At 47.3% G+C, this 12,738-nt stretch overlaps 2 protein-coding genes across 2 annotated transcripts in view; one reads left to right on the top strand and one right to left on the bottom strand.

Annotated features, from left to right (window-relative positions):
• Nucleotides 1-983, bottom strand: part of Dusp27 (dual specificity phosphatase 27 (putative)) — a 44,793-nt gene extending 43,810 nt beyond the window's left edge. Inside the window, exons 1-2 of the mRNA XM_005398234.2 lie at nt 869-983; nt 101-226 (exon numbers count right to left, since the gene is read on the bottom strand). Coding sequence (XP_005398291.1) covers nt 101-210 — 110 coding nt within the window. The 5' untranslated portion in view covers nt 211-226; nt 869-983. The remainder of the gene's footprint in view (nt 1-100; nt 227-868) is intronic.
• Nucleotides 984-4,243: 3,260 nt separating this feature from the next.
• The window catches only part of Gpa33 (glycoprotein A33 (transmembrane)), a 29,751-nt gene continuing 21,256 nt past the window's right edge, over nt 4,244-12,738 (top strand). The window contains exon 1 of the mRNA XM_005398235.2: nt 4,244-4,394. Coding sequence (XP_005398292.1) covers nt 4,364-4,394 — 31 coding nt within the window. The 5' untranslated portion in view covers nt 4,244-4,363. The remainder of the gene's footprint in view (nt 4,395-12,738) is intronic.

Here is a 12,738-nt window from a genome sequence, read left to right on the forward strand (position 1 = left end):
TGGTGGCTCTGTGTCCCCAGGGCCGCTCCTCACCATCCCCTACCCCTCGCCCTCCCCACTGGCGGCATCTCTGGGGTGAGAGCCGGCCACGCACACTTACTGGCTGGGTGAAGGGCTCCGGAGGTAGCGAGCCTGTACTGCCCTCACATCAGCTTCATCTTCCTCGCCTGGAACCACCTGCTCCTCCTCTGGGTCCCCACTGGTCGCCATGACTGCCTGTCAGCCTCTGTGGGTTTGGCAGGAGAAAGATGGTTAGGGAATCGGGTTCCAGAGCTTTGTAGGGTGAGAGGATGTGTCTGTAATGTCACCTTGGGAATGGGAATGGGAATGGGAATGGGAATGGGAATGGGAATGGGAATGGGAATGGGAAGGCCACCACATTAGGACCCGAGAGGGTACAGGACCCAGCCCAGCTATTGTTAACAGGATACCAAGAAACTCCTGCTGGCTGGGTTAGCAGCCATCTTAGACAACATTTCAGAAGGGATAACTTGGCTCCTTTCGCAGATGCCAGCAAGGAAGTAGTGAGGGGAGCAAGTCTCCACCATAGCCAAAGAGGTTGAAGGTAGTGAATTCCTCCGACTAGGAAGATTTTCTGTTGAAATTACAGGGTGTGCCTGGGCGTGTGCGCACACACACAGCAGCAATGCGCGCACCTGTCGTCTCTGCAGGGAGAGGCAGTACTGGCTTTCCTCAGTGAGTCTAATGGGGGCCACGGGAGTCAAGGCCTTTGCCTCAAGTGCCACCCCGCAGCCTGGTAAGCCACACAGCCTCCCGCAGCTAGTCCCAGACATCCCAAGGGAAGGGCTGCCACTCCTATCCTTGTGAGTTGGGCTCTTGGAGATAAAAGAAGGGGAAGCACACTCACCACCCGCCGGCCTGCCTGTGTGTCCACCGCAGGGCTGAGGCCCCGGATGAAATGGCCCAAAGCTCCGACCAGTGACAGAGGGAACGGGCACTCACTCCTCTCCTCTGCTTCTTCTCTGAGGGGCAGGGCAGCTGTTAACGAGAAACCTTAGCCACGCTCTAAATTTAGCCTCTGGCCCCTCAGACTGGCAGGTCTCTGGCAGGAAGGAATGCGGTTCTCAGGACCCAGTCCCAAAGCAGGCCTCCCTTACTTAACTCTTTCCCTCCTGCCTGGCTCACTGGACTGTGACCTTCAGCAGTAGATTTGGAAGACGCTCACCCTCTGTGGATGAAGAGGCCAGAAGAAGCGGTTTCCTCAGGTTGTTCTCTTCATATCCTCCTGCCTTGGGGAGTCCTTCCAGAAAACGATCAAAATCAACAGGTCAGAGGGAGTAGATAAATTTACCTGCACCTTCTGGAAACTTAGGGAGGCCTAGAAAAAATCCCAGTGTGTAGAACAGGGAGGGTCCATGGATGATAATGATAGATAGATAGATAGATAGAGATAGATAGATAGATAGATAGATGATAGATAGAGATAGATAGATAAATAGGTATGATAGATGATAGACAGATATAGATGATAGATAGATAGATGATAGATAGATAGATAGGGAACACTGTGGTGATTGACGGGCATTCATTGCTTGTGCCTAGGATGAAATTTCTTTTAATAGAAATATCACTTCTCAGTAAACTTAATGAAACTGGGCAGTTGTGCCTCCCCTCTAGATCCACTACCTGCACTCCACTCACAGCCCGTGGTGACAGACAAGTGGCCAGCTTCGGTGACATAAAAATTCCGTGAACATCATCATAACCTACCCTGCCTCACTACACTCCAGTCTCCATTACTGTGATCAAAACAAAACCCCACTAACCCAGTAGTTCACACCTCTTGTCCTACATACTCTAGATTGACTCCTCTACCCAGTCTTCTTTTTGAGGGGGGAAACCTTGGGGATATTTATTTATTTACTTATTTTTAAAAGATAATAAAAAAAACAAAAATGATACAGAATTTCAAAACAAGATGATAGGAAATTAACAATGGTTATTATGTTGCATATTGTTATCTTCAAAGTAGTTGCTCAGATTACCAGAATAGGCATGTAAGACTGATCAAAGAATATAAACACGAACTGTTCCTTTCAGTGAACTAATAGAAATTAGTAGTACAATTATCTTAGCTACTACATATATATAATTTAAATATATATATATTCCTTCCTTCTTTTCTCCTTTCCCCATCTCAGTTGTCTATTCATCCACTCACTGATCTACCTATTTGCAAATATTTGCTGATTATTTACTGTGCATCAGGCATTGTACTTGACCAAAATTAGTAAGACACATAGCTTAAAGTTATCTTTGTTCTTAGCTAGATCGGAACAATGCCCAGCAATAGTATCCTTAGAAATTGGCTGAATGAATGAGTGAGCTCACCATTTATTAAGAGGAATGATACACAGGTCAAAAATAGAATGTAGTTAGGGCCCTGAAAGAGATCCACAATGCTGTGTGAGTTCAGAGGAGGAAGAGAGGCCTTCTGAAAAAAAGTCAGGAAAGGCTTCATGGAAGAGATGGTGATATAGGAGCTGGCTTCTAAAGGGCAAGTCAGACTGCAAGAGCAAATACAGTAGGGGGAAGGAACAACAGAAAGGACCATGTGGACAAGTTTTTAGGCTAGGAAAGTAGTAAGAGTTTTGGGTGTGCAGAGATGTCTGAGTCAAAGCACAAGCTACACATTCTAGAAAGTAGGCTATGTTGTAGAACAGATGCATGAATGTCTTAAAGGCCAATTTAAGGAGCTAGATTTCACTTGTTAGGTTCTGCAGAGTCAGTGATAGGGCCAGAGTAGGGAAGTGACATTGTCAGGGTAGTAGGGTAGGAAGCCTGATTTGGCAATGGTACTATAAAATGTCAGGGCTAAAAAATTATTGCACACAATAAAAGAACTCAATAAGGTGCCTAAGTAAAATGGAGTAGCTTTTGTATGTCAAACAAACCTAGTAGCCATAAAGTATTGATAAAATAATTTATGTAGAAATTCTGAATTCATAAAGCAATGACATAATGGGGAAAGTATTTGTAATACTTATCACATGTGAAAGTTAGTTCTCCTAATATATAAAGAGCTACAAGAAATCAACAAACTAAAGACCAAGAACCTAATATGAACATGAGCAAGTGAATTACCCAGTCTCAGAAAATGAAATACCATCTAGTATAATATGAAGTATGTCTGAAAAATATGGTAACTATTTAAATTTTTAAAAACGTATTACAGTAAAAGACACATTGCAAATTAATCCCTCTCAAAATACTCCCCCTTGCTTTGAACACAATTATCCCATCATTCTTGCCACTTTCCAAAGCAGTTCTAGAAGTCCTCTTTTGTGAGTATTTTTAGTTGTGTTGTCATGGCTGCCGTGATGTCCTCATTTGACTCAAATGTTCACCTTCCATGGTCATTTTGGCTTTAGGAAAAAGCCTGAAGTCACACAGTGTCAGAGCTGGTGAATAAGGTGGATGAGGATATATGATCATGTTTTTATGAACCTGCCTTTCTGTTGGATGACACTCAGCAGCAGCATTCACCATAGTTTTGGTCACACCTCATAAACAGACTAAGATATCATGTTAAGTGAAAAATTTTTTTTAAAAAATTCTCATTACAGAACAGTGATATGACATATCCTCTAATATATGTGATACCTATGGAAGAAACTGACACCAATGGCTATTCCTACAGGATGTATCACACTTCAGGTAGGGTGACCAGCATCACAATTTGCTTGGGACTAAGGTGGTTCCCAGGACATGACACTTCTGGGTTAAAAACCGGGACAGTCCTTGTAAGGCTGCCACAAAGTGGTCACATTATCTGCAAGGTTATCTTCTTCGTTTACTTGGGCATTTGCTATGTTCCCAACCAGATTCTAAACTCTGAGGAAAGGGCTTCCCATCTTCCCCATGACTGTGTGCCCTGGTGTGATGAGGATTGAGACAAGGAGGGAAGTAGACCAATTCATATTAGGTTTCAAAGTATTTCAGCAAATGTGGGCAACACCCTCCTTTTACTAGCTTGGAATCCCACCCTTTTAACATGCAGCAACAGTTTCCGTCAGTTATGAGGGAGGCCCACACCTTAGTGCGAGGCCCAGGACTTTGTACACCTGCTAACACCTGCTAACTAGGGAGAAGACAGAGAGGTGACTGGCTCCAGAGGAAAGTAGGAGACTCCTCCTGGGACCTTCACAGCAATAGGTGGAGCACAAACCCAACCCCTTCGGTGAGCTCACCTGCCACTTCAGAGGAGGGCGGGCCCGTTGGCGAGTCTGGGCAGAGGTGGACAGGACACAGAGAGCTAGAGACTTCAGCCTGGCCCGCCACAGACTGGTGCCTGCCATTGTGGGGGTTGGAGCAGAGAGAGAGCAAGACCACAGAGGGAAACATGCAGCGGGCACTGTGGATGCTGTGTGCAGGTGAGTGAGACCCTGTTGTCCAGTGCCCAGGGGTGGGTGAGACCTAGGGACTAAGGGCCGAAGGAGAGGCTGCTGTGCAGAGCTACTTATTCTCTGTTCCAGGCCAGTGCCCAGACCAGAATGCTTTTCATTTGCGCTTTAGTAAATAAAACCCCAGGCCTTTGCTGGAGGGAAGAGCTCAAAGAACTCTCAAAACCACTTTTTCCTGTGCCAAATTGGATCAGAGTGTTACTGGATTTTAGGGTGCAAGAATCTCCTCCCAGACTTGGTTTCTAGGTTCTTTCTATCCTGAATAAAGAATTGGTCGAGACAAGTGCAAATGGTAATAAAGTTTTACATTTATTAAAGATAGGAAAAGAAACAGGTTCTGCACAGTGAATTTGGGCCAAGTAAAGTAGGAAAAGAATTACGTCCTGCAAGAGAAAGTGGGCCACAGTGAAAGAATACAGTGGTAAAGAGCTTAGAGTCCACTGTTCTTTTATGTCACCTGTTGATGAAGCTGACGCCAGGTTTAGGCTGTCCTATCAAAAACCTGCTCGAACTCTCGCGAGAAGTCCATGTTCAGGGCTTCAGGAACTATTCTGCGCATGTGTTCTGGGGTTTTGTAATTGACAGGTCATGCCCACTTACCCGACCAGCTTTACTCTAATCTCCTGTCTCAATAGGGTCAATATAAGAGGTATAGGGACAAAGTGTTTGAATCCAGATTTCCTGAAAAATACAGCATGTAGATGTAGATACATCTGCTATCTAGGACTTTAACTGTTGCCTTAAAACCAGAGAAAGACACAATGGTAAGGATGTTAACATGTGTGTCCCAGATAGGGAAACTGAGGCAGAAAGACAAAGCAACTTACATAATATCATGCACAGAGAAGCAACAGCTGGCCACTGCCAAAAGTCAACGCTCCCCCGTCTTTAGGTACTCTGGGCATTGAAAACTGTGAAGAATGGGAACTTCCCGCCTCCCATTTATAGATCTGTGGTTGATTCGAAATCAAAGGTTAGGTAGCAAAGTTGTGTTTTGAGAATCCACACTGGATAAGAGTTGGAATGAAAATCTTCAAAGGGAACAGCAAGAGGAAAGTAGAGTTTGGGCAATTTGAGACGTCCATTTAGTCAGTGCCCTCAGCAATCCGCTGACCATTAAGAAACTGCTGCGGGCTTCTAGGAACTGGCAAGGGTGGGGAGGAAGTGAACTCTCTGACCTTGGGTAAGGGCTGGGTTCAATGGCCCAGAAAAGAGGAGGTAGACCAAGAAAAGATAAATTAGCTCAATTGGCTCAAGTGAGCCGGGAGGTCCACCTGCTGAGGGCTGCGGGCCCCTCATCATCTACTTAGCTGGGTTTGTTCATTCTTTAACAAACAACTCTTTACTGAGTGTCAGAGGTGTCAGCACCCAACGGCTAAGGAATCTGGAATGACCAGAGTCCCAGCCATCAGATCCAGACAGGAGGATGCTGCAGGCCCTGAGGGGTAGCGGCTGAAGGGAAATAATCATCATCCTGTCCCAGTTGGGCCAGCAAGTCTCCCACCATCTCCTGAGCTGCTCTCTCCTCCATGCCCTACGTTTAGTCTGGCAGTGATCTGCGCAGGGGTAAAAAGTAATACGGGTTTGGAGAAAAAGTCCTGAGCACGACTGCTCACTAGCTTAGAATGAAAGGTCCCTTAGCCCTGAGTGGCCTGGAGTGGGCCCTTTTGCCTCTTCCCCGGTGACCTCACCCAGCAGAACCAGTTCTGGGCCATGTTTTCCAGCACACTGATAACACGTGCTTCTCCCCTTACCACCTCCCCTCGCCTTCCCAGCAGCTCAGCCCAGAACCCAGAGCCCACAAGCTTTTCTCCCTCCTTATCTACTCTAAGGGGCAGGGGCCAGAGCTGTGGGGCAGAGGGAGCCAGGGACGGTGGCCTGAGGCATGTGGACAGAACCTGCCACCAGGAAGTAGTATTTAGTGGTGAAACCATTATTGGCATCCCGGGGAGTAAAGACAACCTTCAAAGATCAGCTCTGAGGGTGTCCCAGCTTGGCTCAGAGGAGACCCAGATGGGAGCAAGGAAATCAGAGAGGGCTTCCTGGTGGAGGCAGAGCTCATGTTGGGTTCTAGAGGCCTTGCTGGTTTTCTTCTCCTTTCTCCATCTGACTGTGCCAATAGATTTGGCTGGGAGGGAAACACCAAGCTGATGAGATAGGCTCCAGTCTCATCAAACTTAGGAAAGCAGAAGATGTCATACAAGGTCAATGGAGATGGCTAAAGTCAGCACACTAGGAAATGAAAAATAAATAAAACTGACTAAAGTTGATCTACTTTATAATATCATGTGCTGACAATTCCAAACAAAGGCAATGACAAAATGCTTCTGGCTGCCAGGGAGATATTCCACCTGCCCGCACCATGACACTCTAGCGCCACCAAAGACACTCGGGGGGCCTGACCTCAGTCCCTCTTCCTTAGCTGAGTGCAGTGTGGGTAAATACTTTACCTGGTAAAGCTCAGCTTTCCAGACTGTGAAATGGAGAGGGTAATTTACAATGTGTAAAATTCCATTTTCCCTCCCACAGGATTATTATGGATAGTAACTGGGTTGGCACATATACAGATCATAGAGCAGTGCCTAGCACATAATAGGCACTCCAAAACTGTGAGTTATTACTATTAGTGTTATTATTCTTCGGGAAATGTAATGAGATTTCCGTGACAGGGTCATCTGAGAATGCTAATAAAGCTGATACTGGCCAAGAAGTCACTGCGCTGGATCCATAAGTTACTATCAAAAAAGTCACTATGTGCCTTACCCCTCCCAAGGGCTGCTAGAGGAAATGCTCTGATATGTGCACAATTCAGGTCTCTGGGAAAAGTCTTTAGCCACGGTCCTCCATGAAAGGTTTGTGATGGGAAGTCTGGATCATAAAAGAGATACCTTAAAAAAGACCCATCTGGAAAGCTCCAGGCCAACAAAGTCATTGATCAGCTCTGCCAGGAGGCACTGACATCTTTGTAGACCTGACAACACACATGCACGCACACAAAACCTACCTTCCTAGAACCGCAGGAAGCTTCCTCGTTTTCCTAATTTAACTTAAGTTAGAAAGTACTGCTTTACACAGAGAATAAAGGAATGTATCATCTTAAAATATCATACGAGATGAAAAAAATTCTTTTTTTCTTCCCAAATCTCAAAACATTTCAATCAACCCATAGGTGCTCAACCTGTGGTGGGTTTAGTGAGAACTAAGTTTCTGAGTTGCCTTTTGAGGCTGATCACCTGTTAGAACTGTTCCTGGCACCATCGGCAGCAGCCCCATCCCCATCCCCAGCAGTATGGCCTTCCCTGAATGCAGGGCCTCATGCGGACTCATCTGAAGCCCAAGTGGAGTGTTTGCCAGGTTGGCCTTGCCCGGGAAGCATGTCTGAGCCCCGTGTCACTTACATGTCTGCGCTGCAGGGGCCTGGCCCAGGCTGAGCGGTTCATGAGGCTCAGCATCAGACGTGCACATCTGATGAGAGAGCATCCTGCTTGTGCCTTTGAATCTTGACCTCAAGAAGGTGGTATGTGTGCTAGAGCCAGGGCAGTATGAGCCTGAACGTACAAGTAAGACAAGCAGCCTGCCCTCCATCTGCTCCATGGCCTGGGCCCAAGGCCACTCTGTTCCTAAAAGCTACTTCTTCCAGAGCCGGGCCACCACCTACGGGCCTTGCCCACAAGTCAGAGCCAGTGTTTATGCAGGAAGCACACTGCCTGAAGAGCTGCAATCCAGATTAAAATGACTGAGTCCTCTCTGGGGCCTCGACCTAGTTCTAGCTGTAGACAGGAAAGGATGCAGCGAGTGGCTGGTCGAAAGGCGTGTGTGTTCAAAGTGAGGCGAGTGACAGTGTAGGACGGTGGCTCTCTTCTACGGTTGTCCATCAGAATCACCCGAGGAATAAAATACCTCCCCCAGGCTCCCCATATGTTCTGAATCTGAATCTAGAGGGCAGGATCTGTGTTTCTGACTTTAAAAACATTACCCACGTGGTTCTGATGTGCAGAGTTACAAACTGGTGCTGGAATAAATATGAGTTGAACACTCAGTCACTTCTGAGACTGTTTGTGGCTTAAAACTCACTCTGGCACCATCTGGCTGCTTTCCTGGGTGGTTTGGTGCCTGGACTCAGGAAGCCCGATGACTGTGTTCTGACTTCACTGTGCGTTTCACTTCGGTTCCTTAGTGTGGCTGGCGTATCACAGCAAACCCCTGAAGAGACAGCAAGTGGTTGCCAGCACCTTAAAGACTAGGCCCAGAAACGGACCGAGAAATATGATATCATATTCTATATTCTATGGGTTAATCACAGAGCCCAGCTTTTTATTTTTTCCCTTTTATTATTAGTGCCTATTAATTTTACAAAATACATTTCAGTAGGTGTATTTCTATCATATCCCTCCTCGCTTGCACTCTCCCTTATCCTTCCTCACCCTTGTTCCCTTCCTGTTGTCTAATAACGGTCCACCTTCCACTGTCCTGTCATCTTTTTAGGGAAAACATATTTGTCTGTCTGTGTCTGGCTTATTTCACTCCACATGAAGATCTGCAGGTCCATCCACTGTCCTGCAAGTGACAAGATTTTGTGCTTATTTATGGCCAAATAATACTCCACTGTGTATATATTACCACACTTTCTTTATCCGTTCAGCTGGTGATGGTACCTAGGCCATGTGGCTGAAGGAGGTTGATTGATAGTGAGATGTGTCCTCTGCCGTCTCGATGGAAGAAGCAAGCCTGTTGTCCTTGGCCTGTATGTTCATCTGAAGTGACATCAAGAGGCCAAAAGACACCACACATGGGCCATCGCACCCTTCCCCACCCCAAGGGTGCCATGGCTACATCTGGCTTGTTTTCATTTCTGGAATATGCTCTGTGCTCCCATCCCACATCCCTGCACATTGTCCTTCCCTCCACCACCCCCTCTTCTCCCATTTTCTCAAGGCCACCAGGCTCTTCTCCAACTCAGTCCCATAGGCTCTTCCTCAGGACAACTCAGCCCCTGCCAGGTCCCCTGCTCTCTCCTCTCATTGAATGCGGAGCACTTGTTACCATGGTGGTTTCACATCTATTCCGTGATTATTTATTTATTACTGTCTGACTCACCCAGAGGGTGGAATGCCGTGAGAGTGGAACTGTCTATCTCTGCCTCTATTGCTTCCCCACGTCTGGCATGGAGCCTGGGCCTCGGGCCCCCAGCACCATTGCTGGAGGGGTGTTAATGAGTGAGCACCCACCCTTCCCCCTCTCTGGGCAGCACGCCGATGTGGCCTAGGCCCAGAAATGGGCAGCACTCCGGTTTGCTCTCACCATCCCTCATCCTGCCTTTCCTGTTTCGCTGTCCTTCCAGGCTGCTCCTGTTTCTCATTTTGCTACGTCGCTGTGTCTCCCTAAATCTGCCCGTCCTGCTTCCCTTTCTAGGACTTGATGGCTGAGGGGGCTGGCTAGGGCAGGGGTCCCTCAACTGGGAATTCTGGTGCTGAGATCAGACACATGGAAGACTCAGCAGGCTGTGAGGTCTGTTGTTCTCAAATTGCCCCTCATTGGCAGCACTCCGATTCCATCTCCATTGTGCTGCCTTCTCTCTGCGTTCTCTGCTGGGCTCGTCTCTCCCAGATCACGCCCAGGGCACCAAATGTCACAACAGAACCTGCCTCCTTCTTGAGCATACTGTGCAAGAAGGTTTCACAGGACAGAAGTACTCAAGGCAGTAGGGGACACCAAGGACAAGTTAGTAACTTTGCTTGGGAGAGCCAGGACACTTTCTTTGGGAAGATACATGGGCTCAAAATATTTTCTACAAACTCCTCTGCTAACCAGTAACCTTTGGGCTGCTTCCGTGTTTTCTGCCCTGATGAGTCAGGGATGCCATAAACACCTGGCAGGGGCAGATGTAGCTTCAGATACACACTTCATTAGGATGGTCACAAAGTTTCCTGGGAGAGAAGCAGAAAATGTAGATCAGTGCCGTAAATCTCATTGCCCTGCGCTGGTGCGCTGACTTATCTGCTCCCAGGGGAACCCGGGCACTTGCCAGGGGCAGAGTTAGGGCTACCCTTGTGCCTGGACCCTGCCCCTCCTGTTCCCTCCCAGGCTCAGCTCTTGCTCACTCTGGCTTCTTTGTTTTCAGCCTCTTCCTTTCTGGGAGCTCCTTCCCAACAACCTACAGACGATTGGAATCTCTCTGTCGTTAGTGTAGAGGGGCCTGAAGAAACCTTTTCAAGATGCTTTGTGGCCCTCTGGTTTCAGCTTTCTCTCATGTCAGGTGACCTCCTTGTCACAATAGCTTGCCCTCACTGTCCATATTTCCCCACCACCTTCTTGGTTTTGCAGTTCCAAGAGTACTGTGTGTTTATTGCAGAACAGCTGGAAAACATAAGGATGCAAAAAAAATAAACCCCCAAATTCCCCATGTTCCTCAATTCAAAAGATAACTGTCATGAATACTGCATGTATTCTGGTATGTTTCCTCTAGAATTTGCTGTCTGTGATTATGTGCGGTTGGGATAATGTTAGATACAGTTTTGCATCCTCCTTTATTCCTTTATATGCACAAGTTCAACAAAATTGAGTTCCTCAGGGAGCTGTGTCAAGTCCCACTTCCTGGTTTTAACACAGCCCCTTCCCCCAAATTCTTTCACACTTACACTTTAATGTTAAGTTTCATTAAGATGCTGGCTTCCAGTGAATTCTAACTGCATCCCGGGGAGGGATTATACCACAAACCACTCAATCAACAAGGTCTAATTAGTACCCAGCTTTGCATAGGCCCCTGGAGATTGAGCCAGCAAGGCACTGGCACAAGAGAAGTCTGAGACTCGGCACTGCTGGAGCAGCAGGTCCTCAGGGAGGAGGAGGAGCCTGCACTCAGCCCCACATCATATGAGAAGTACTGAGATGTGGGGGTGCATGCTCCCTGAAGCAGCTCAGAAAAACCGGCTAGCAGGTTGTGCTAAGTGGTCCTGGTGGCCTTCCAGAGAGGTGGGACATGCCTTAAACTAGGACTAGAGAACAAATTCACTGAAGTGATCTGAATGTGTGGATTCCTGATCATATCCTTCCACAAACATTGACTCAGTTATTTTTATGTGTGTCTGTATTTGTGCATGGTACTAGAGATTGAACTCAGGGCCTTTGCCCTAAGCTACATGCCCAGCCCCTTTATTAATTTTTATTTTGAGACAGGGTCTCAAATAATTTGCTAAATTGCCCAGACCGGGCTTGAATCTTCAATCCTCCTGCCTCGGCCTCCTAGAATGCTAGGGTGACAGGTATGTACCACCACTCCCAGATGATTGAGTTGTCAACCACCCACATCCCTGCCTTTCCCTCCTCCCTCCACCAGCCACCAGTCAGGGGGCCCTCCGGAGCCGTCCACCAAAGGAGGCAGGACACACTGGCCGGCCTGTGGGAATGGCCTCCTCCTCTCTGGAGACTCGCTCTTCCTCAACCTCATTGCAAGATATCTAGCTCTTGGGTCAGCTAGGTCCCTTCTGGCCTTCAGCATTTCCTCCCTAACAAGAAAGTGGTTTCTCTGAACAAATGGATTTTCCTAAGCAGAGGCACCACTGCCAGTTTCCCCTAATGTGCCGGGGATGCCTTAGTTCCATCAAGCATTTCATTATTACTTTTCTTTTAGCTCTAGAGACAGTTTATTATCTTCTTAACAAACCTTAATTATTTATAAGCAGGCAAGCATTGAGTCCAAAGGCTGGGTCTCTGCACCCCAGCTTCTCAGGGAGATTCATTGACCTCTCCTGTGACCATCTAGGGCACCCTGCAGACTGGGCTTCCCCTCTCTGGAGCTCCTTGGGTGCTTTATTTTGTTTTCTTAGATAATTTCTAGCAATGCATGGGAAAAGTGCTTCTATCAAGATTCTCTTCTTGCAAATCCCTCCCATGCTTTAAGCATAACTTTTCTGTAACTCGCTCTTCCCCTGACAAAGAGCAATTAATGGAGTTCCACAGGGGTGGGGGGCACTTTGCTGAGCCCTGGGGAATGTGAAGGTAAGGACGACACAGTGACAGTGTAGCAATCGTAGAGTTCTTGCTCCTGCGCCAGGATAAAAGACATGCATTTAATGTTAAGTCGTTCAACCCTCACAGCAGCTTTGAGTTAGAGGACGTGGATATCCTCATCTTACAGTCAAGGAAGCTGAGGCACAAAGTCAATTCAGTTGCCCAGAAGTAAGAGGGAAGATGCCAGCCGTGATCGTTTGGCTGCTGTTTGGGCTCTTGGCCCCTTGAGCATACTGTGCAAGAAGGTTTCACAGGACAGAAGTACTCAAGGCAGTAGGGGACACCAAGGACAAGTTAGCAACTT

Source organism: Chinchilla lanigera, unplaced genomic scaffold (genome assembly GCF_000276665.1).
Source record: "Chinchilla lanigera isolate Chin_1 unplaced genomic scaffold, ChiLan1.0 scaffold00061, whole genome shotgun sequence".
Taxonomy (NCBI): domain Eukaryota; kingdom Metazoa; phylum Chordata; class Mammalia; order Rodentia; family Chinchillidae; genus Chinchilla; species Chinchilla lanigera.